Source organism: Hylobates moloch, unplaced genomic scaffold (genome assembly GCF_009828535.3).
Source record: "Hylobates moloch isolate HMO894 unplaced genomic scaffold, HMol_V3 SCAFFOLD_2, whole genome shotgun sequence".
NCBI classification, from domain to species: domain Eukaryota; kingdom Metazoa; phylum Chordata; class Mammalia; order Primates; family Hylobatidae; genus Hylobates; species Hylobates moloch.
The window spans coordinates 12,704,780-12,728,394 of NW_026652277.1; the positions used below are offsets into that span (position 1 = coordinate 12,704,780).

The 23,615-nt window shown below is 43.6% G+C and overlaps 1 protein-coding gene across 3 annotated transcripts in view; it reads left to right on the top strand.

Annotated features, from left to right (window-relative positions):
* The window catches only part of FRMD4A (FERM domain containing 4A), a 692,562-nt gene that overhangs the window by 299,454 nt on the left and 369,493 nt on the right, over positions 1-23,615 (top strand). For 2 of the 3 annotated variants that reach the window (XM_058431644.1, XM_058431642.1), the window contains exon 1: positions 14,730-15,071. The exons of the other annotated variant lie outside the window; for it this stretch is intronic. In XM_058431644.1, the coding sequence (XP_058287627.1) occupies positions 15,006-15,071 (66 nt within the window). In that variant the 5' untranslated portion in view covers positions 14,730-15,005. Of the gene's footprint in view, positions 1-14,729; positions 15,072-23,615 lie in introns of those variants that run through there. 3 annotated transcript variants of the gene reach the window in all.

Below are 23,615 nucleotides of genomic sequence, written 5' to 3' on the forward strand. Positions count from 1 at the left end.
CACAATGCAAATTCAATAGAAAGCAACAAGCTCAGTAAATATTGAATATGTTAACTTAATTAAATTATTCAAGTTCTTTGGCTGCTGTTCTATAATGATTTTCTTATTTGCCTGAGAAATTAATGGTGTCCACGCTGGCCCTTTCAAAAATGCTCAAGAAATGGTGTCCTGAAGGTTGATATTATTGTTTTGTCCAAACACAGCTAGTGACCTTGAGAATACATAGAAACCTAATCAGATTCGCAATAGAGTAACAGAGGCGCCAATCAGACATTTAGTGAGGTCCTGGGGTCAGCTTGACTGCTAAAGTCGTGGGTAACAAGTTTTAGCTCACCAAAGTCACCAGGGAACCTTCAGCCTTACTTGGAGTAGCTGATGCTCTCGTATATCTTCGTACACAGTGGAAATTCTGAGGACCTTTATTGCCTACACTGCTGATCGTTTATGAGATTAGTTTCTGAGCTTGGTAGATTTGAGCGTGAATAGGTGACAAATGTTATCATTTTTATACAGTCCACATCTGATCAGATGTCATGGTCTAGAGTCTTTCAAGATTCAATCTTTTGGGGGCTTGGCTATCTCTTTTCAAGGCTAAGGAGAAATTGGACTAAGGGGAATATTTGGATGAATTGCCCTTTGTTTTTGCTTAGCGTCATTTTAATTTTCATCTCCTCTAACAGGTATGCGTGGCATATGCAATACAGAGGTACATAAGGGAGCCATTAATAAAGATTCTTGTAAATTGCCTTTATTTTATATTATTTATCTTATTTATTTTATTTTATTTTATTTTTTTTGAGATGGAGTCTCGCACCGTCGCCCAGGCTGGAGTGCAGCAGCGCAATCTCGGCTCACTGCAAGCTTCGCCTCCCAGGTTCATGCCATTCTCCTGCCTCAGCCTCCCGAGTAGCTGGGACTACAGGCGCCCGCCACCTCGCCCAGCTAATTTTTTTGTATTTTTATTAGAGACGGGGTTTCACTGTGTTAGCCAGATGGTCTCGATCTCCTGACTTCGTGATCCACCAGCCTCGGCCTCCCAAAATGCTGGGACTACTGGCGTGAGCCACCACGACCGGCCGTAAATTGCCTTTAAATGTGGACTTCAGTGGGTAGATGGTTCTAACATGTTTCTCTTAATTATTAGCTTGTGTCCATTATTGGGATGTTTATGAGACAAAGCTGGATCCATCTGGATCAATAAAAGCTTGGTTTAAAAAAGGGAATTGGTCTTGGGGAAATTTTGTGAAACAGCATTTGGCTTATGAAAGGAGATTATCAATTGAAATAAAAATGAGATGCCATTTTTTACCCATCACAGTGCCCAAGATTTGAAAGTTTTATAGTATACACCCTCACTGTGACATAAGAGTAGAGGGAGTCAGACACTCTCTACACTGGGGGTGTAAACTGGTATAACCTCCATGGGGAGCAAAATTGACAATGTCTAATTTTTTTTTAAATACACATGACTTTTGAGCCAACAATTCTACCCCTAGAAGTCTACCTTAGAGATACATTGACAGATGTACAAAAACATTTTCACATTGAATTAGTGACATATTCAGATATCCATCAGTAGAAGACTGATTTAATGAAATGTTCCAGGCTCGGTGGCTCACACCTGTAATCCCAGGACTTTGAGAGGCTAAGGTGGGTGGATCACATGAGGTCAGGAGTTGAAGACCAGCCTGGCCAACATGGCAAACCCCCGTCTCTACTAAAAGTACAAAAATAAGGTGGACATGGTGGTGTGCATCTGTAATCCCAGCTACTCAGGAGGCTGAGGCAGGAGAATCGCTTGAGGCCTGGAGGTGGAGTGTACTGCCCTCCAGCCTGGATGACAGAGCGAGACTGTTTCAAAAAAGTAAAGAAAAAAGAAATATTCCAGATCCAGACAGTAAAGTACAATTTATAGTTGTAAAGTATGTCCTATTTGTGTGTTTGTGTGTGGACACGTGCGTGTGTGTGTGTGTGTGTGTATATAATCACCAATGATAATATTTTATGCCTGAATCTGATTAGAATATCTCAAGAAACATGTAAAAGTGGTTGCCACTAGTGAGAAGTGGGTGGCTGTAGGTCAGAGGTATAAGAGAAGTTAACTTTTTATTTCTGCTCCCTTGTTAATTTTGAATTTTGTATCATCTGCATATATTACCTACTCAAAAAAAATTAACAAAAGAGTTTCAAAAAGAGAGCTTTTCAGTTTTGAGGGTAAGAATTGGGTTGCTCCCAACTGGGCACGGTGGCTCATGCCTGTATTCTAGCCACTTTGGGAGGCTGAGGCGGGTAGATCACTTGAGCTCAGGAGTTCGAGACCAGCCTGCCCAACCTGGCGAAACCCCATCTCTACCAAAAATACAAAAAAATTAGACGAGTATAATGGTCACGAGCCTGTAATTCCAGCTACTCAGGAGGCTGAGGCAGATGAATTGCTTGAGCCTGGCCACTGTGCTCCAGCCTGGGCAACAGAGCAAGACTCCATCCCAAAAAATTGAGTTGCTCCCTCTCAAGCATGTGCTTAGAGAAGAGGTAAAAATCAGTGATTCCATCATGGTAGGAAGTGGGGAGCATCACCCAGAAAGTACAAATGCAAGCAATCCGGGTTGGTTAAGAAGTGAAACAAGCATCACTATACTCTGCTCCCCTCGGCCTGGCTTTGTCCCTTTTCTGCAGACCCCGAACAGGAAGGCGGGGTGTTTATCTTTCCAGCTTTCCCTTTCCGCCTCGCTGATGTTCTCTGCTGTGAGTTTCAAGCCTTTCAAAACTCACAAGCAGGGAAATGAGTGTCAGGCACACCCAGCAGTACCCTGAACTTACGATGGGGCGAAACATAATAACTCATCTTTTCTCAGTCTTGCCATCTGTCACTTACTGTACCATTTGGAGTCAGAGGCTTGCAGGGATTCCGAGGTCACCACCAGAAGTGTACAGTTGGAATGTGCCAGGAATGATCGCCTGGGCTTCACCACGTGGACTTTCTAAGGCACTTGTTTTCTGGGGTTCAAATGCACATTTTGGAGACACTAATCCTTACTGCATCCTCCTGAATCTTTTACAGACTTTTTTTTTTTTTTTTTTTTTTTGAGGTAGAGTGTCACTCTTGTTGCCCATGCTGGAGTGCAATGGCATGATGTCAGCTCACTGCAACCTCCGCCTCCCAGGCTCAAGTGATTCTCCTGCCTCAGCCTCCTGAGTAGCTGGGATTACAGGCGCCAACCACCACGCCTGGCTAATTTTTGTATTTTGGCATTGAGATGATCACAGAAGCAAAACACATGGAAAGGAAGTTGGAGGATTCTGTTTCCAGTGATTCACTTACTAGTTTGTTTCTTGCATATCTTTAGTCTATTTCATAGGAACAGTGTGAGGCTGTATTAAAAACTAGAGATAAAAATGAGAGATTAAAACCTAGAGATAAAAATACAGCTGGATCGAGGCTGGGATCCTCTTGTGCTCTGGTCCCAGATGCCCATTCCTGATCTCCATTATAATAAAGTCCTTGTGGGTATGCAGCCCAGGAGAAAAATACAGACAACAGAAGGAGTTTTCTATCAAGCTAAATTTATCCCACTTTAAAACCCCATATTTTTATCTCTCCTGTTTTCAGTGTGTGTTAAAATGTCTTTTCTTTAATAAAATCATAGAGACAGCAGATGATATTTGGCTTGTTTCATTTTTTTTCTTGTTTTTTTGTTCTGTTTTGTTTTTTGTTTGTTTGTGTGTTTGTTTCTGAGATGGAGTCTTGCTTTGTTGCCCAGGCTGGAGTGTAATGGCGCGATCTTGGCTCACTGCAACCTCAGCCTCGCAGATGCATGCAGTCCTCCCACCTCAGCCTCCCGAGTACCTGGGATTACAGACGCATGCTACCACACCCAGCTAATTTTGTATTTTTAGGAGAGACAGGGTTTCACCATGTTGGCCAGGCTGGTCTCAAACTCCTGACCTCGGGTGATCCACCCGCCTCAGCCTCCCAAAGTGCTGGGATTATAGGCGTGAGCCACCGCGCCCGGTCCATTTTGTTTTCAATGCCCTAAGGTAGCATATGAGATACTGATAACCCTATAGGTTGGTCTTCCCAATATTTAACTTCATTTTCAGATTGTACTGTTTCATGTTACTCAAAGTCTGGAAACCCTCATCTGGAATTTGACACATGAAGAAAATGAACCCAGGGAGACTGAGATCCTCAAGTCACCAACTAAGGGCTGCCAGTGTTCCACTATGCACATGCATTATTGGGCATGCCCTCCCACCAGGAAACTATCCCCAAGGTTGTCGTTGTTGCAGTAATATTAGAAAGCCAATGAGGGCATGCATCCTTTTCTCTTCTAGGGATGGCCTGGGTAATGATGCATGAACCTGGTGTCAGGCACAGCACTGCCATTGTAAGATAAATTTAGGTCACTGGACATCTGTCTCTCTTTGAGCTAAGCTGGACCAAGGACTTGTAAGCTGAACAAGGAGCTCAGGTTATTTATTGATTAGGGTTGTGAAGTGCAGGTAGAGACCCACCCACCCAAAGCCCAGGATCAGATCTGATCATCCCTCATGAAAATATTTCATTTTCTCCTGAAAATATTTATCTGTTGTCTTGTGGAAGCTTCATTTCTCTCAGGGATGGACATTGTATATATTCACCTCATGGAAGCTTAAAGGGAAGAGACATCCTCCCATGGCTGTTCCACAGCCAGCTGTTTTTGGAACTCTTCTTCTAAGTTCTGGAACTCAGGTGTGGGAAACAGAGGGCCCTGTCTACTCCAGGACCCAGCAATAGTCAGGAACATGCGTTTCTGGATTCTCATCACTCAGAACACTGAGAGCTGCACTCATCTGCTACCAGCCTGCCACAGACAACCAGCTGGGTCCCGCTAGCTCCTCCACAGCCTAGGGAGCAGGCAAGGATATGCACAATGCAACAAATGCATCCGATGAACATCTAGGGAAAGGCAGGGTACACAGTGCCATGACCTCCCAAGCCTGTCCTTAGTGGGGGACACTGGGGACCAAATAGAAAAATGTCCAAGTTATAACAGATAGCTCTTGCTATTGGGGAATGTAGTGTCTCAACAACATAGTGGACCTGTGTTTAGCTCCCACTTATAAGTGAGAACATGCAATATTTGATTTTCTGCTTCTGAGTTAGCTCACTTACGATGAATGCCTCGAGCTCCATGCATGTTGCTGCAAATAACATGATTTTATTCTTTTTTAGGGCTGTGTAGTATTCCATGGTGTCCGTATATCACATTTTCTCCCTTCCTTCCTTCCTTCCTAACTTCTTTTCTTTTCTTTCTCTCTCTCTCTCTCTCTCCCTCCCTCCCTCTCTCTCTCTTTCTTTCTGAGTTTTGCTATGTTGCTCAGGCTGGAGGGCAATGACACAATCTCAGCTCACTGCAACCTCCACCTCCTGGGTTCAAGAGATTCTCCTGCCTCAGCCTCCTGCATAACTGGGATTACAGGCGCATGCCATGATGCCCAGCTAATTTTTGTATTTTTAGTAGAGATGGGGTTTCGCCATGTTGGCCAGGCTGGTCTTGAACTCCTGTGCTCAAGTGATCCACTCGCCTCAGCCTCCCAAATAGCTGAGATTACAGGCGTGAGCCACCATGCCCGGCCTATCACATTTTCTTTATCCAGTCAGCCATTGGTGGACACTTAGGTTGGTTCCATAACTTTAGCTATTGGGTACAATGCTCAATATTTGGTTGATGGTCACACTAGAAGCCCACACTCCACCAATAGGCATGTATTAGTAATATCCATGTAACAAGCACATGTGCCCCGAATCTAAAATAAAATTATCTTTTTTTTTTTTTTTTGAGACAGAGTCTCGCTCTGTTGGCCAGGCTGGAGTGCAGTGGCACAATCTTGGCTAACCACAACCTCCGCCTCCTAGGCTCAAGCAATTCTCCTGCCTCAGCCTCTTGAGTAGCTGGGATTGCAAGCATGTGCCACCATGCCCAGCTAATTTTTGTATTTTTAGTAGAGACAGGGTTTCACCATGTTGGCCAGGCTGATCTCGAACTCCTGACCTCAGTCCACCCACCTCGGCTTCCCAAAGTGCTGGGATTACAGGCCTGAGCCACTGCGCCCAGCCAATACAATTACCTTAAAAGAATGTAGTGGAGCCTCGCAGATATTCGGTTTCGTTCCAGACCTACCTGGTGACTACTGCAGCCACCTGAATTGCTCTTGGGTTTATCCGGGAATACCAGGCAAAGTTACCAACACTGGGAAACAGACTGCATGATTTCCCATCACCACTGTCTCCTGCTCAAAGACACAAAGACACTCAGCCCCATTTCCTTCCTACAGGGTGACCCCTACCTTTTATCACTAGTGCAGTCCAGGGATGCTGGCTCCTAGCAACAGATGGGGTGAGGGGCTGCCATGCTGGTGTCTGAGGGGTGATGGTGGACACGGCACAGAACACCGCATTAACCAAAGGGTGGGCGTCTTAGGGTGGTGTCCGCCAGCAGCTCCCCTTGCTGGCGCCCCCTGGTGGCCTTCACTGGAAGTGGTGGCAACGTAGTTCCCAGGCCCCAATAATGAGGGAGGGGTGGCGGGTGTGGATTGTGGCATTTGCAGTTCACAGTTTACAGACTCTCCCAAGTGCAACTCTCATGCAAGTCAAGGGGTAATAATGCTTTGTTTTAGCTGGAAGTTCACCAAGAACTATTCATGTTTCAGGAAAAGTGTTTCACTAATGGCAATACCACAGTGGCATTTGAGTCTCCAACGCGACAGGCCATTGACAATTACCATTTGTAGCTCTGGCCTAACAGTAATTAAGAAATCAATCACTTCCTCATGATTTCTGGTTGTAGTTGCATTATCTACAAACATTTACATATTGTAATATATGTTATTTACTGACAGATTACTTTCCTACTATCTTTTGTTTACATAACAGAATTGTGCTGATATTTTCTAAATAATATGTGTAAGCAGGTCACACTGTCCGTGAATTTTATTTGAGGACAGTAGGGGTATTTTTAAATACTTGTTAGAGCCAGGAGTGGTAGAATGCCTGAAGTCCCAGCTACTCAAGAGGCTGAGGCCTGAGGATTGCTTGAGTCTAGGAGTTCAGGGTCAGCCTGGGCAACATAGCAAGACCCCATCTCAAAAAATAAAAAACTTAGAATATTTCTTAGAACCAAGGCCGCTGACTCTAAAGGGATTAAACGTCATTGATCATTCTAAGGCCCATGGGAAAGGCAATGGGGGAAGAAACAAAAAATCTAAGTCAGAGTTGGGTGAAATGGATGGTGGTTCTTCCTCGAGGTTGTTTTACAACCAGCAGACTTCCTGGATTTGGCAACGACAGTACTGAGCAAAATGCCCCACTCAAAGTTGCCTAACATGCAGAACATGCAATGGTAGCAGTCATGACATAGCTCCAGCTCCTATTCCACAGTTTCTTATTTCAGATCAGCTCTAAGAGCTTTGCCTAAAGCTCATGCCTTCGTTCTCTAAACAACTCTGGAAGGCATGGAAATCTCTAAATCCTGTGTGTCTGTTACAGATGGGAAAGAGCCATTAAAAAACATCTGTAAGGCTGGGTGTGCGTATAATCCCAGCACTTTGGGAGACTGAGGCAGGTGGATCACCTGAGGCCAGGAGTTCGAGACCAGCCTGACCAACATGGTGAAACCCCATCTCTACTAAAAATACAAAAATTAGCCAGGCATGATGGTTAGCACCTGTAATCTCAGTTATTCAGGAGGCTAAGGCAGGAGAATCACTTGAACCCGGGAGGTGGAGGGTGCAGTGAGCTGAGATCGTGCTGTTGCACTCCAGCCTAAGCAACAAGAGTGAAACTCCATCTTAAAAAAAAAAAAAAAAAAAAAAAAGTCTATAAAAGATTCAGGAGGATGCAGTAAGTATTAGTGTCTCCACAACGTGTATTTGAACCCTAGAAAACAAATGCCTTAGAAAGTTCACATGGTGAAGCCCAGGCGATCATTCCTGGCACATTCCAATTGCACACTTCTGGTGGTGACCTCAGAATCCCTGCAAGCCTCTTTGACTCCAAATGGTACAGTAAGTGACAGATGGCAAGACTGAGAAAAGATGAGTTATTATGTTTCACCCCATCATAAGTTTAGGGTACTGCTGTGTATGCCTGACACTCATTTCCCTGCTTGTGAGTTTTGCAAGTCTTGAAATTCATCCTTGTGACTGGTCAGGCGTTGTGGGTGCATGAGGCAGGGACTGCAGTGGGGCTGGGGATGCATGCAGAGGAATAGAGGCTTTGTACTCACTGGAGAGGCTGTCAAAATGGAAAATGCATCCTGAGTGGGAAAGACAAGGTTGGTTGTGTAAGCCATCTACACACACATGGAAGAATAAGGGCAGATGCTAAGAGTGTAGTCTTCTGAGAACCACTGCCTGATCCCAGGCCAGTGCCAGGCTGCCAGGGGCCCTATAGAAGCAAACCTTTAAATTAACATGTCTGTTCTCCAAGAGATAGCTGGAGCAGACAGGCCAGCCTTTAACTAGACCCAGACAGGCAGCTTGCTGTCTATACAGCCATCAAAAGGGCTTGTTTTACTTAAACAAACAAACAATCTTTAAAATCCTCTCTCTTTGTAGTTTGAAGGTAAGGCAGAAGCTTGACAGACAAGTACGTCATTAGGACATTAATATCAGTTGCTTTTACACATATCATGGAGAGCTTTCTTTTCCACCTTTATGGAGATATCACTGACAAAAATTGTATGTATTTAAGGTGTATGATGTAATGCTCCTATGCAGGTATACATTGTGAAATAATCACCAGGCTCAAGCTAATTAACATATCTATCACCTCGTATAGTTACCATTTTCTTTTTTGCTTTCTTTTTCTAAGAAACGTTTTATGATGAGAACACTTAACATCTATCCTCTCAGCAAATTTCAAGCAGACAGTACAGCGTTGCTAACTCAGTAACATTGCTGTGCATTGGGTCCCCAGAACTTATTCCTCCTGCATAACTGAAACTTTGTACCCCTTGACCAACATCTCCCCATTTCCCCCTCCTCCATCTCCTGGAAACCACATTCTACCCTGTTCCTCTGTGAGTCTGACTATTTTAGCTTCTACATAGAAGTGAGATGATGCAGTATATGTGTCTTTCTGTGTCTGGCATTTTTCACTTAGCGTAATATCCTCCAGGTTTGGGAAAAAGACAATCTCTTCAATAAATGGTGTTGTAAAAACTGGATATCCACATGCAGAATAATGAAATTGGACCTTTATTTTATACCATATACAAAAATCAACTCAAAAGGGATTAAAAACAAACATGTAGTTTTTTTTTATATATAAACTGTATCTGTGGGACTAATTGGGTGATCAAAATAAAAGCCAGTGGTTTTGCTTTTTAAAAGTATCTCAGTACTTATTTAATAACTGGATTAAACTTCTACTTAGATTTACTGACCCGGGCACGGAAATAGGTACCTAATGTGTCTTGCTGACTGATTCTGATCCACTGTGTGGTGGTCTGATCTCCTGCCCATACCTGATCTTCAAATATGTGATCTTGCTGAATAGAAAACCACTGCTCTAGGTTGGACAGGAATATGGTTCAAGAAACACATTTTGTATATGCAGTTGCCTACTGCTTTGGGCTTACACATGGTTGTCCTTAATAAAGATTGGTTGATATGAACTGAATTAATCTAGTTGAGGCAAGAACCTCACCTTTGCAGAGCACTCATGCGTTTGAAGCAGATGATTCATTTTCAGGGCTGCAGAAATCTATAACACTCTCTCTAGAAGAAGGATCTGCCCACCGTTTCCCTAGGGAGAAGGATTAAGGAGAGACCAGCTTCATACCTGTACAGAGAATTCATCCAATTCCCACCCCACCACCGAGACTTCTATTTTATTTGAATCTCATCACTAAAACGTTAAGCCCGCTGGAGGAGATGTTTCATAGAAATGGGAGAAAGAGGTGATCATCTGAGGTTCAAACAGGAAGAAATTTAACGGTCCTGAATTTAAAAACATACCCACAAGTGTTGTTATTTAAATGCACAGAACAAATTCTGGTGTTTGCCTACCATATAGAGTGTGTCACTGATTAATTGTTCTCAACTGGCCAGCCCCAGCAGGGTGGTTCATGTCAGATCATTCTTAGGTGGCCACCAAGCTTTGATCAATGGTTAAAGTGGATTTTTTTCCAACAGAGATTTACACCATCAAAGGAATGTCTATAAATGGTAGCAGGGTCCTGTGCTGTCAGCATTGAGACCTTGGCTGTCAACTCTTCAAACCCAACAATCCCTGGGCTCAACCCAAGGATCCATCACTGCCCCGATGTCCCTGCCACTTAGTGCTGCAAATCCCAACCTCAGGAGGTGTACCACATACCTCCCTCCTTCTCACTCATTGCCCTTCCCACAGGGTGGGAGTATGAATATCGATACGAGCATGCAATGCGTCATAATCACACCATGGAAAATGGGGGTATCCATCCCCTCAAGCATTTATCCTTTGAAAATCAAGTTTTCTTAGTCCCTTTCCTTATGAATTAAATTTGGACAAAATGTTTTTAATATCTGGATTTTCATAAGAGGTATAGTACTTGTTTATTTCATCAGCCTTCTTCCTGGGGTGGACAAGGGATCAGAGCATGGAGAGCAGTTAATGTTTCTTAGTTAGGGCAACAGCCTCTTCTTCCCCTTTGTCAGTGACTCTCCCTCATCCCCAAGTCCCAGAGTGAGTCCCCTGATAAGGAATTACACTCTACATTCATATTTCCCAAGAAAAGATAATATAAGATTACATCAATCACATCAGGCCTCCTCTTTTCTAGTCTGTAAGGTCTTGAAGAAGAAACGATATCTTCATCATCTTTGTAGGCACCAGCACCTATGCCAGTATACACCCCAGTTAGTAAATAAACATTTGTCCAAAGGATGCATTAATGAATGAACAAATGAATGTTCACATTGGATATAAGCATTAATAAAATGTCCCCATAATTATCAAAAAAATATATACCAGGTAGTTAGAATATAGTTACTAAACAAACATCTGCAATCGATAGGCCCGAGCCAGCCTTCACCATGTTCTCATATACCATTAAGCACTGACACCCGTGAACTTGCTTGTATGAATGTATCTTCAAGTTTCTCTGTCTTAACACTGGTGTGGTTCTACTTCCTCCCTGGTACCCAATTACTCCAAGTGGCTCATTTCATTCACTAAAATCTGAATTCATGATTAATGTCTTTTCGGGGTGACATCCACATACACGAATTTCCTGTGCATTCTTCAGGCTAACTCCCTTCCGGTCAATTTCTCTCCTTTGGAAACTATTTTTTTTTTTTTTTTTTTTTTTTTTTTTTTTTTTGATTGAGACGGAGTCTCGCTCTGCCGCCCGGGCTGGAGTGCAGTGGCGCGATCTCGGCTCACTGCAAGCTCTGCCTCCCGGGTTCACGCCATTCTCCTGCCTCAGCCTCTCCGAGTAGCTGGGACTACAGGTGCCTGCCACCACGCCCGGCTAATTTTTTGTATTTTTAGTAGAGACGGGGTTTCACCGTGGTCTCGATCTCCTGACCTCGTGATCCGCCCGCCTCGGCCTCCCAAAGTGCTGGGATTACAAGCGTGAGCCACCGCGCCCGGCCCCTTTGGAAACTATTGAAGTGACTTTTGTTGGAGGAACAGAATGTTCTGAATACATTCTTCTAGAGCCCCAGTGCTAGAGTAAGAACCACACACTCTGCCCAAATCATGTACAATTTCTTATCCCTGAAGTTTGCTATTTACATTCTAAGAGAAGCCAATGCACTGACTGTTTGATTTTTGTTTTGTTTTTGCTTTTGTTTTTGTTTGAGACAGAGTTTAGCTCTTGTTGTCCAGGCTGGAGTGCAATGGCGCAATCTCGGCTCACTGCAATCTCCGTCTCCCGGGTTCAAGCGATTCTCCTGTCTCAGCCTCCCGAGTAGCTGGGATTACAGGCACGTGCCACCATGCCCAGCTAATTTTTGTATTTTTAGTAGAGACGAGGTTTCATCATATTGGTCAGGCTGTCCGCCCACCTCGGCCTCCCAAAGTGCTGGGATTACAGGCATGAGCCAGCAAGCCCAGCCGCATTGACTGTTTTTAAAGCCCCCCAAAAAATTGTCTTAGAAAATAGTCACGTAAAGTCGTGGTTGAGACTGGGAGACTCAACTGCCTCTTGGCAACTGCTTTAAATGAGAAGCAGTCCTCTTCTCCATGGTCTGATCCCTTGTCCATCCCAGGAAGATGGTTGATGAAACAAACAAATAGTATATCTCTTGTGAAATTCCAGCTATTAAAAACATTTTGTCCAAATTTAATTCATAAGGAAAGGGGCTAAGAGGACTTGATTTTCAAAGGATAAATGCTTGAGGGGATGGATACCCCCATTTTCCATGATGTGATTGTGACGCATTGCATGCCGGGATCAAAATATGTAACCCATAAATATATACACTTACTATGTACCCACAAACAATAAAAATAAATTTTTTTAGAAAAAGAAAGAAAATTTGATGTTGAACACTCCTCTGAGATCGCTGGAAAACTAGAACCATGTTGCACATATGCAGATACATACCCTCCCCCTAGTCTCTTTATGATAGGGCCCCTCATGGGCATCAGGCTGTCTTGCTTGGTGAGAGAAGGCACTTGGCTTTTTGAGGACCTTCAGGGCAGCTATAGTTTTAACAAAAGATGGCAACTATGTGGCAGGAAGTCCTCTTGTGTTGAGACTTTGTTGCTGATGTGATGCAGCTGGTTATTGAATCAATTTCAGACATGGCAAATCCATGAGCCCCTAGGAAGGTCTGTGGCTCAGTTAGCCCATCAGGGAAATAGATTTTCTGTGCATTCTTGGCTATTGAAGACATTCATCACAGCACTGCCCTCCCCTTCCTGGTGCCATTCCTAACAAGAGACACCTGCTGTGGGACCCACTCTAATTCTTCCATTAGAGGCCTGAAAACAAAATAGAAACCATAAATCGAAGAACATGTATGTACAATTTAGGACCAACTGTCAAGCTAAACTCGTCTGACAGACTCCAAATCTGCTTTTAAAATAATACAGTGCTTTTTGTCCGTTTCTTTATCTTTGCCCTTAATTTTATGGTAGCTTTGTTTAAGTGTGAAATGTTGAATTAAGTCTGTGTGTATCTCCTTTGGGAAATGAAAATTCACAGAGATACTAAAATGGAGAGTTTTAACCATTCATACCTGAGAGCGCTCTGACATGCAGGGAGAGGAGTTTTACTGTAAAGCAGAAACGTTATATTTATATTTCCCTCTCGATCTTATGAGGACCACCTTCTTTGACATCAACGTTGACTGTTAAGTGGTCACACTCTGTTTGGAATCAGGAGACTAGAGTTTAATAGAAAGTGTTTAGGGAACTAGGAGGACAGAACTGGGCACTGGCTGGCTAGACCAAGGCTGTTTTTGTTACTACAGTCACAGCAAGGATGGCCATTAGCGTCTTGACAGCCGCGTGTCCCTGAGAGATTTTCTCAGGCCTGAAAAACTGTCCAAAGCAGTACCTTTCTTAGGATATATGATTTCAGCCTTAAAAAGGGAAGACAGTCCAACACAGGCTACCCCATGGGTGAACCTTGCGGACATTACGCTAAGTGAAATAAGCCAGTCACCAAAGGATGAACACCATATGATCTCACTTTTACGAGGTCCCTAGAGTGGTCAGATTGATAGAGACAGTAAGTAGAATGGTGATGGCCAGGCAGCTGTGGGAGGGGAGAAGTGGAGTTATTATTTAATGGTTACAGTGTTTCCGTTTTGCAAAATGAAAAGAGTTCTGGAGATGGATGGTGGTGTGATAGTGACTATCCTTAAGGCCCCAAAATTTTTCTTACACAATAATCATGTGAAGTCATTGTTGAGACTAGCAGACTGCCTTAAATAAGAAACACTAGCTGTTATCCACGGTCTGATCCCTTGTCCATCCCAGGAAGAGCATTGATGAAATAAACAAGTCGATCTTGTTTATTCCAGTACAAGGTGAACCAAGTACAAGGTGAATGTACTTAACATACGGAACAATACACTTAAAAATAGTTAAGATGGCAAATTTTATGTGAGGTATGTTTTACCACAATTTCCAAACATTTTTAAGTTAAAAAAAAAAAAAAAAAAACTTTGGAAGCAGAAAAGAAGAAACATTTGCAAGATTTCATGGATATTCTGTAACTGGCAGAAGCTTGAGGAATTGACACGAGATACTGATGTTTATCTACTCTTGCAGCAGAGGGGGTGCGGAGGATGGAGAAGAAAGACAATGTGCGGGATCTAATAATATTCTGAGGAAAAATTTAGTACCCCCACAACTTTCGTTTCCTTGTTTTTCACAAGACTATGTGCTTTTCAGTCATCGTGTACAAAACAAGGTCTGATACGTTCTCTACAAAGAACTATTGATGGTGTGTCTGTGTGAATTGCCCTAGCATTGGTCACAGCCAACTTCTGTGGGACCCACTGCCCCCGTTCGACAATACACTCCAGTGTGCTTAGCCATTTATGAAAGGTCAGAAATCAACTGAGAAATGGGCTAGAGTCAAAAACATGCGGCCCTATAAATATCAGAGTCAGACGGTCTATTCCATTTTCCCCACTCTTGCTTTCACCCCATCTCACTTCTCTCTTTCACTCAGTGGTGAGGTTCTCTGCGCTTGGCCAGCACCTCGGACTGTGAAGTTACACAGAGAAGGCAGTGGCTGCAGTCTTCATCTGGGGGCCTCGCTTTATGCCCAGCCTGATCCCATAGCACCATTATTAGAGTTTGGTATTTGTTTTTTCAAAATATCCTTGTACAGTTTCTGGCTACACAGCTCGAGCAGTCCAGCCTGCGATGTTCTGCTTTCTTTTAAGGGTTTCTACTTCCCATTAGTGGCAACCCTGCCTTGTGATCAAATTTGACGCCGACGGTGTTTCCTGAGCTGGGGAGTTTGCAGATCTGATCTGTCAGCGGGGACTGAGAGCAAATCGGGACATTCATCATGACTTTGGCTGCCAAGCTGGAAGACTTTGAGCTGACACTGGAGCACCTGCTCATGGATGTGTTTGTAAGTAAAGGCTTTTCTTATTCCAGGCGCAAGAGAGTCTCCCTCGTCACTCCGAAAGTCCTTGGGATCCTGTCCCCATTACAGAATCTCATTCTGATCTGCAACTGTGCAGTTCCCAAGTCCTCATGATTTATTCTCACTCATGTGCGGTCAAGGGAGAGAACCATAAAGCTCCTCAATACCTGAGTGGCACAGAATAGTCCATGCAGATTAAATAGTAGAGATGTGGGTTTAGAATCAAGTCACTTGCAGAAATCTGAATGAATAGGGTGAAGAAATAGAAAACATTTGCCAGAAGAGATCAAAGCAGCTTCAATAGCTATTCCCTGAATGAACCACATTTGTTTGTTTATGAAGTGACCATTCCAGAAAAAAAAAGGGGGGAGGGTGCTCAAAATACTAATTTTCTTGTAGAGAATTCTGCATCTAGGATAGAGGCATGAACGTCACTGTCCCCAGAATTCCAGTGTCTGGGTGGCTGCTACTTGGAGAGGCATTCAGTTACCAAGAGTTCCTCAGAAAGTGATTTTGTGGCCTGGGGCTGTTTGAGAGATTCGCTACTAAAGAAAAGAGCAGCTGACAAGGACACTTCTATTGCTGTGATGATTTTAGCGATGCAGTCTTTGAGAACTCCAGGGCATGCACTGCAACCTTCACATCATTTCTATCTTAAACCAACCACACTCTTTCTTCCAGTGCTTTTCTCAGGGTTTTCTGCTGGCCACGGGTCTGTTCATTCTGTGTTGTTCATAGGGGTTTAGGGAACTGCAGACTGTGAAATGCACAGGTGGTAAGGCAGCTGAAAGGTCTTCTCCATCCAAGAACAACACTGTGCTGCCCAGGGGAAGGCGGTTGTGAGCTGTGTTACCTTTCCAGGACCCGCCAGTCTGCGTCTGGCATCTGGAGAATGCTATGGAAGGTTGGCGCTTTCTTTATAGTCATCACTGGGTCCTTTTCAGGAACCTTTCAGGGAATGGTGTGTTTTGGCAGACGTGAGAGTCTGAGGCTTTTTTTTTCTTTATTAATTTAAAATTTGTCTTCAAATTGAGGCAACATTTTGCTGGCAGTATTCCCAGAGGGAATCGCCCTTCCCAGGGCTGGGTGTGGGGCTCCGGGCGACTCGCATTTATTCCGACCTTCGTGTTGGAAGTTACGCCTGGAGGAGGAATGCGTCCAGAAGGGAGAGCGTCCTTCTTGGTTTCCAGGGACGGGAGATTCGTGGCCAGGGTCATGACTTTATGAGAAGTATGAGTAGAAACTGGACTGCAGACAGGCAGGTTTCTTGGACCACTGATTTCCTCTGCCTGGCTGCCACCGCCTGGGATGGTGGGGATGGTGGCTGGTGGCTGTGGAGTCAATCTTGGGGTGATCTGTGGCATGCCAAAGGGTTGGTGTGAGTTTGGTCGTATTGGAGGAAATGAATTAATCAGGGAACTGTTTTATTTCAATACCACAAAGTCATTAATACATTTCCCATTCTCTCCTTAACTTCCCCTACCCACAGGCTCCTCTCCTAATACTTTACCACCTTCGTCTCGTTTCCCAGCTCCAGGATGCACTCCCCCTTGAAAGAGAATGGGGTCAGACACTCCATCCTTTTCTCTCAATACAAGCCATCTTTTCATAGCCCCAGGGTGCATCTTTGACTTATTACTTCAACTCACCTTCTCATCCTCCCGCAGCCAGTACTTCTCCAGTTCTTCCTCCCATTATCATCTCTAGCCCAACCTCCCCACACTCAATTTTTACCCCTTATTTACATAGCTTTTGCCTGCCCTCTGTAGCAACATTTTTGTGCCCCTGCTTCTCCCTTGAGAAGCATTTAAATCGCATTTAGCATTATGCAATGTTTGTATTAAATCATATGATTCCAGCAAATTCAGGCAGCTAGACAAAGGTTTGGGCCAGATCACACAAGGTTTTGGAGGTCAAGTTTTCTTTTAAGCCCATCTCCTATAATTTCCCATCGTGAGTTCCCCACTCCAAACTGGTCAACATCAGTCACCGTGAGACAGTGAGCCTCTTCTCATTACTATGTCTTTGTGCTTGTAGTTCTGCTTCCTCTTGACCTGTCTGAAGCTCATACATCCTTCGAGCCTCAAAGAAATTCTCTCTCCTCTGTGAAGCTTAGACACGTGGATTTCTGTTGCACTTCCTCTCTGTACCACTCATTATTCGTTGACCTCACTTAGTTAATTATCTCATTCTGTGTCTCTATCTTGCCTCCTCCTCAAGGTGATCCTGGGATCCAAAAGACAAGGACACCTTTGTAACCTCCGTGGCACCTAGAATATTGTATACAGGGACCTCAATAGATACATATCAATCGCTTGATTTTTAACTAGTATATTTTTACTGTTACTGTAAAATTTAACTTTTGTTGGGAGCAATAAAATCCAAAAAAACAGAAATCTCATGATTGCATGCATTTTTTACCAGGTTGTAATCTGGCGTCTGACACAGTCATTTCAGATGTCATTCTGTGATATACTGAAGAAGTCACTGGATGCAAAAAGAATAGGGACTCTCTTTTTTGTTTGTAATTTGTTATTGTAAGATATCGGTGAGGTGCAGAAAAGCCCATAAAACATGTATGGATAGTCTAAAGGATCATTGACAACATGAACACCCTGTGTAACCACCACCCAGATTAAAAATGAAACATTGTGAGTGAGGACTCCAGGAGTCTCTCCTCTAGATTAAAATTCTCTCCCTCTCCCAGAGGGGAACACAACCCTCCCCCAGCTTTTATTTATTTATTTATTTATTTATTTATTTTTATTATATTTTATTTATGTATTTATTTGAGTCAGGGTCTCCCTCTATCCCCCAGGCTGGAGTGCGGTGACATGGTCATGGCTCACTGCAGCCTCGGCTCTCCTGGGCTCAAACAATCCTCCCACCTCAGCCTCCCAAGTAGGTGGAGCTACAGGTATAAGGCACCATGCCCAGCTGTTTTTTTAATTATTATTAATTTTATTTTTGTGGAGATGAGGTCTTGTTATATTTCCCAGGCTTGTTTGAATGTCTGGGTTCAAGCAATCATTTTTCTTCAGCCCCCCAAAGTGCTAGGATTATTACAGGTGTGAGCCACCATGTCTGGACCCCCCAGCTTTTATAAAAGGATTTTTTTTTTTATTTTCTGTATAGATCTACACCTATGTACATACCCCAAAAGAAAATTGAGGGGGAGCTTTAAAGTCTCATGGGCTCAAGTCTCGATCCCAGCTTGTTACCACTTCCTAGATGTGAGATTGTTGGCAAGCATTTCATCTTTGTGAGCTTCAGTTTCCTTATCAATAAAGTGCAGCTAATGCTACCCGGCTTACAGGACCATGGTGAAGATTCAGAAGAGGTGACATAGAGCAAGTGCCCAGGGGTGTGTTTGATGCCAAGGAGGCATGTAGTAGGTCAGTTCTCTTCATCCCTTGCCTTGCCCCTAGAAAAGGCGTCTGTTTTAAGTCGCTTGCTGCAATCCATCATTCCCCCTTTCCTCCACCTCTAAAGCTCTCTCCCACTATTACTCCCTAACCTTTCCCCCTTGAATGATTGGGAATTCGGGTTCTTTCTAAGCACAGCCTTCACTCCCTGCCTGAACTACAGCAACCTGTGGCTGTTTCTCCTGCTACCAAAATTGCAGGAGCCCTGTGCTCCCGCTGGCTTCCCTAGCATGGCCTGTAAGCAAAAAAAAAAAAAAAAAAAAAAATTTGGGCTTCCTTTTTCCAGAGTCACCTTCCAGAGGAGATTGCCTGATGCCCCACAGGGTTTGAGAGGCTAAAAACCTAAATAAGAACAAAAGATGACTTGACATCTATAGGCCAGTGTGTCCTCTCCCAGCCTTGCTGGGGACTGTAGCCTTTCTCATGTGAGTAGGATGGTCTAGAAAGAATATTTGCATCAGAAGCCCATTAGCCTTGGGTTTCCTCTGTAGCTGATGGCATGCTCATCTGGATGTCATCCCACTATCTCAAGAACAGCTGTTTCCATATTGACGCTTCTTTTCTGGGATTACAAAGGGCCACTGGGGGGCTTTGGGGGAATGCAAGTCTTCTGCAAGATGAGATAAAAGGGACATATCAGACTGGTATTTCATAATTAGTTGTCATCACTCTGGGGCATCTCTAGCTGCTGCTATGCTGCAGAGTTCGTGAGAGGAAGCAGCACACATGTTCGTGTGCACAAGCTCACACTTGCAAATGCACATGCAGGATCCTGCACCAATGTCAAGAGTACAAGACGGGAGATCAGTCCAAGCGCACGAACGGCTCTTCAGGACTAGCTCCAGAAGTGTTGGCCGTGCCCTCCGTGATGTCTTTGTCCTGTTTCATTTTGTCTGTCTGCATCTTGTTTCAGAAGGTTTAAAATGCTTCTCTCCAAGGCCTACCTTGGAGGCTTTGCATTCAGCAGCCATTCCAACAGCAAATCCATAGATGAGGAGCCCCACAATGCACCCCAAAGGAAAAAAAGAAACAGAGGAAATCAAGCAGGTTTCCTGAAGCATTTCTCATTGGATTAAACGACCCAGTATCAGACTCAAATCTGTCCTTTCAGAAAGAGGCCTGTGGTTCTAGGTCACCCTCCACAGCCCTACTTCTGCTACTGATATTGCGTGGGCACGTTCTCAAAAGCATTAGCCCCATCACTGTCCATCCTGATCTGGCTCAAATCCCCTGTAACATTGATCCTTCTGTTTATAATTTAATTTTTATTTTTGTCAAAATAATATGTGTACATGGCAATACTCATAACATTTGAAAGCTGAAGAGTACTAGAAGGCTTAGAAAGAAAAACCCCAGGCTCCAGTCCTTTCCTCCCGACTTCTGAGTCTCTTTCCCTACAAACACACATATCTCTTCCCCCTCTGTCTTCTGAATATATTGACATCACAGTTTAAATCAAAATTCAGTTTTATTATGAATATTAAAATATTGTTTACATCTGAGAAATATTATACTTTATGATGGCATGTCTTGGATTTTACAACTTTATGTTTTTCCTGGAGTTGATAGCTGCCTTATTTCAGTGTTTGCTTTATGTTCTGTGTATTTATCAATCATTTTTATCTAAGATTTTCGATAGAGCTATGTAACTCCTCTCAATTTGGTAAATTCATCAGATACTTAACCCACTCCTTTTTTTTTTTTCTTTTTTGAGACATTCTTTCTGAAGCCCTCCTTCCTCCTGCATCAATTGGATTAGCTCTTCTCTTGGTCTCCTGCGTGACTGTCTTCTTGAGGATCCTCTTTTCTATTATTCTGGGAACTCCCTTGGTACCTCTCCTGTGATCTGTTCTTTTCCTGGAAATCATATTCCCTTCTAACATTCTTCTGCTGGAGGCATCTTCCAGTAAAGGTGCATGAGAAGTAAATTTGCGTGTTATTGAATGTCTGCCCTCACACTTAACTAATAACTTATCTAGTGATTGGTAGTCTGCTGTTGAAATCCAGAGCTGCATTTACAGGTTTGACTCCTCTCCTAAGTTCCAGGTCAAAATGTTCAGGTATCAGAAGATCTGCATGCCCCGAGCTACTCATTATCATCTCCCCAAACCTTCCCCTCCTCCTGTGCATTTATTTTGACTAATAGGACCATCCTTCCTCAGTCTGTCAGAATAGAAATTGTGAAAGAACAATGTCCTAGTTCTGCACTTAATCATTTCTCATTTGGACAATTGCAGTAATCTTGTAACTGCTCTCTCGGCCTCCAATATACCTTGGTTCTTCATTCTACCGTTCATCTTTTATCAATTAAGTCCCCAAAACTCAGGTTGGATGGTGTCACTTCCTTCCTAAAAGCAACTTTAAATGGCTCCCCCTTGTTCGTGGAATGAGATCTAAAATATATTGTTCTATAGTATGCAAGTCAGAGTCTTGCCTTAATGTCATTTTTTTTTTTTTTTTTTTTTTTGAGATGAAGTCTTGCATTGTCACCCAGGCTGGAGTGCAGTGGCATGATCTCAGCTCACTGCAACCTCCGCCTCCCAGGTTCACACCATTCTCCTGCCTCAGCCTCCTGAGTAGCTGGGACTACAGGCGCCCGCAACCACGCCCAGCTAATTTTTTTTTTTTTTGTATTTTTAGTAGAGACAGGGTTTCACCATGTTAGCCAGGATGGTCTATGATCTCCTGACCTTGTGATCTACCTGCCTCGGCCTCCCAAAGTGCTGGGATTGCAGACATGAGCCACTGCGCCCAGCTGCCTTAATGTCATTTCTTACCACCCTTGTTCTCACAGACAGAACTGTGCTATCTCATGTAATTTTCATGTCAACAGTCTATTAACTGCATTTGTGCCATAGAGGTTTAAAATTCTTAGAATGGAGTATCCCCAGCAAGTAAGAGCAGTTAGAATCCCCTACTCATCCTCATCTACCTCTAAGACTTTGTCCACTGGAGGTGTTTTACCCATTCTGGTCAAAGCTTGCACTTTGGTGTTTTGATTTACAGGATGTTGGGTATACCCTAGAATACATTCAAGGTAAATCATATTCCCATGACATGAGGCTTCAAAGCAACAGTCTTTCTAACAGATTCAAGATGCTTTCTTTTCTTCCTTCCTCACTTTGGGAAAATATACCATGTGACTCATGCCAGATGTCCAGGAGCAAATGGACAGTTGACCCTGGGAATGATTTGTCCCTGGGCACAGGAGCGAAAGCAATCTGATGGCCCTAAAGAAAGCCATTGTCCTTTGCAGCACCAGAGGGATTACTTGAACCAAGATGAACTATTCCCCAGTTGAAGAAAATTGCTTGTTAAATTTCTCCTCCTGGAAAAAGGAAGCATGGAAATTAGAAACAGATGTAAAAGTTGATCATTCGCCACCCAATCCTTATTAAGACACGTGAAATTTGAGAGCTAAGCCTAGTAAAAATCAAGTCAACAGCTATTGGCTCTGTTTGGAGGTATGCTATATATATTCAGCGAATCCTGGGCAGTGAATACCATAGATAAGGACGTTATTTATATTGCCATTCCAGGTGCAATTACACAGTTTACCCTGTGAAACTGCACTTCATAAACATAGCAAATCAATGCTAGTTATCAAAATCCATCCACCACTGACAGCACATGAAAAAGGGCTTTGCAAAATGATCTTGAAAGCCAATCTACTCAGCCAGCTTCACAGAGGTCAGCTTATTACCCGTTTAATCACATGGCCATCTTGCAGGAGCGTTATTCCTCAAACCCTGGGCATGACATCACTCCTAATAGCACACACAATAAGCCATTACTACCACGTAGAATAGCCTTTAGCCAGGCTATAGCCACTGATGACCTGATATGGCCTCATGCTGGGAAGGGCAAGTGGAGTTCTCTTGTGGACAAATCATATCAAGACCAGATGTGAAGGACCTTCATGTGGAGGCATAAAATCCATCTGCAGCTTGTGAGCAAGATCTCTGTCTGCGGATGAAGAGCTGAACAGCCTGCAGGGATGCTGATGGGCCTCGTCCTTGATGTCCATAAGGCAAGGCCTTCTAACACAGGTACCGACTAATCTTCCACATGGGTCATTCACATTTGACATTCTCTATGGCTAGATCCTTGCCAGAAAGATAGAGTGAGATCCTGGGACACCTGATTCTCACATGAGGTTTCCATGCAGCAGATGGTGCATTTTCCTCCCTGCCCTGCAAGAGGATAAGGTCTAGCTTCCTTTGCGATGTGTGATTTTCAATTGATGGGGATAGGGGGTCTTAGCCTGGGTGAATTAATTCTGTACTCATAGTTACTCAAATGAAATCTACTAAACAGGGAGCTCTCAAAGGTTCAGGAAGAAGTCTCTTTACCACTCAAAATAGGTGGCTAAGCCGGATGGCCTTTAAGGAATTCAGGCAGATGAAACGTGGACCTTATAGCAGAACAGACAGGAAGAGGCAGATGCCTAGATGGTGAAGTATAGGAGGCTGTTGTGGCTAATGAGACAACAGGAAAACCGTGTGCAGAATTGAGACTGGAAGAAAAGGGAAGGTGCACACATCTTGTTTACAAAGAACTTTCACAAACATTGTTTCATCCTGTTGGGTAGGTGTTCAGCAGACTGGGCATTCTCTATGACTGATGCTTGCTCTGATGCAGATTGAGTGACTGATGCTTGCTATGATAAAGATTGAGTGAGATTCTGGGATGTCCAATTAGCACGTGCAGTTCCTATGCAACATAGGCTGCGTTTTCCTCCCTGGCCTGGAAGAGGGCCAGGTCTACTTCCCCTTGTGATGACATTTTCACATGCAGACTCAGGGCTAAGGCCAGCAGTGTTTCACTTCACCACAGACACCTCATCACAGAAAGGAGCTGAGTTTGAGGAACAAAAGAAAACTCTTCCAATAAGCAAAAGTTCTCTTGCATCCCAGTTCTTGGCTAGCACTTGTTCCGTTGTAGTGACACAGAAGAGGGAGGCGGCCAGTGGACTCTGGAGCCTCTCATTGCGACCCTGAGTGAGTTACTTCAGTCTCTGTGCCTCAGTCCTTTTGTCTTCATCCAGGGAAAATAAGAATAACTATTTGATAAAGTGTCGTGAGAACTAACTAAATATTTTAAA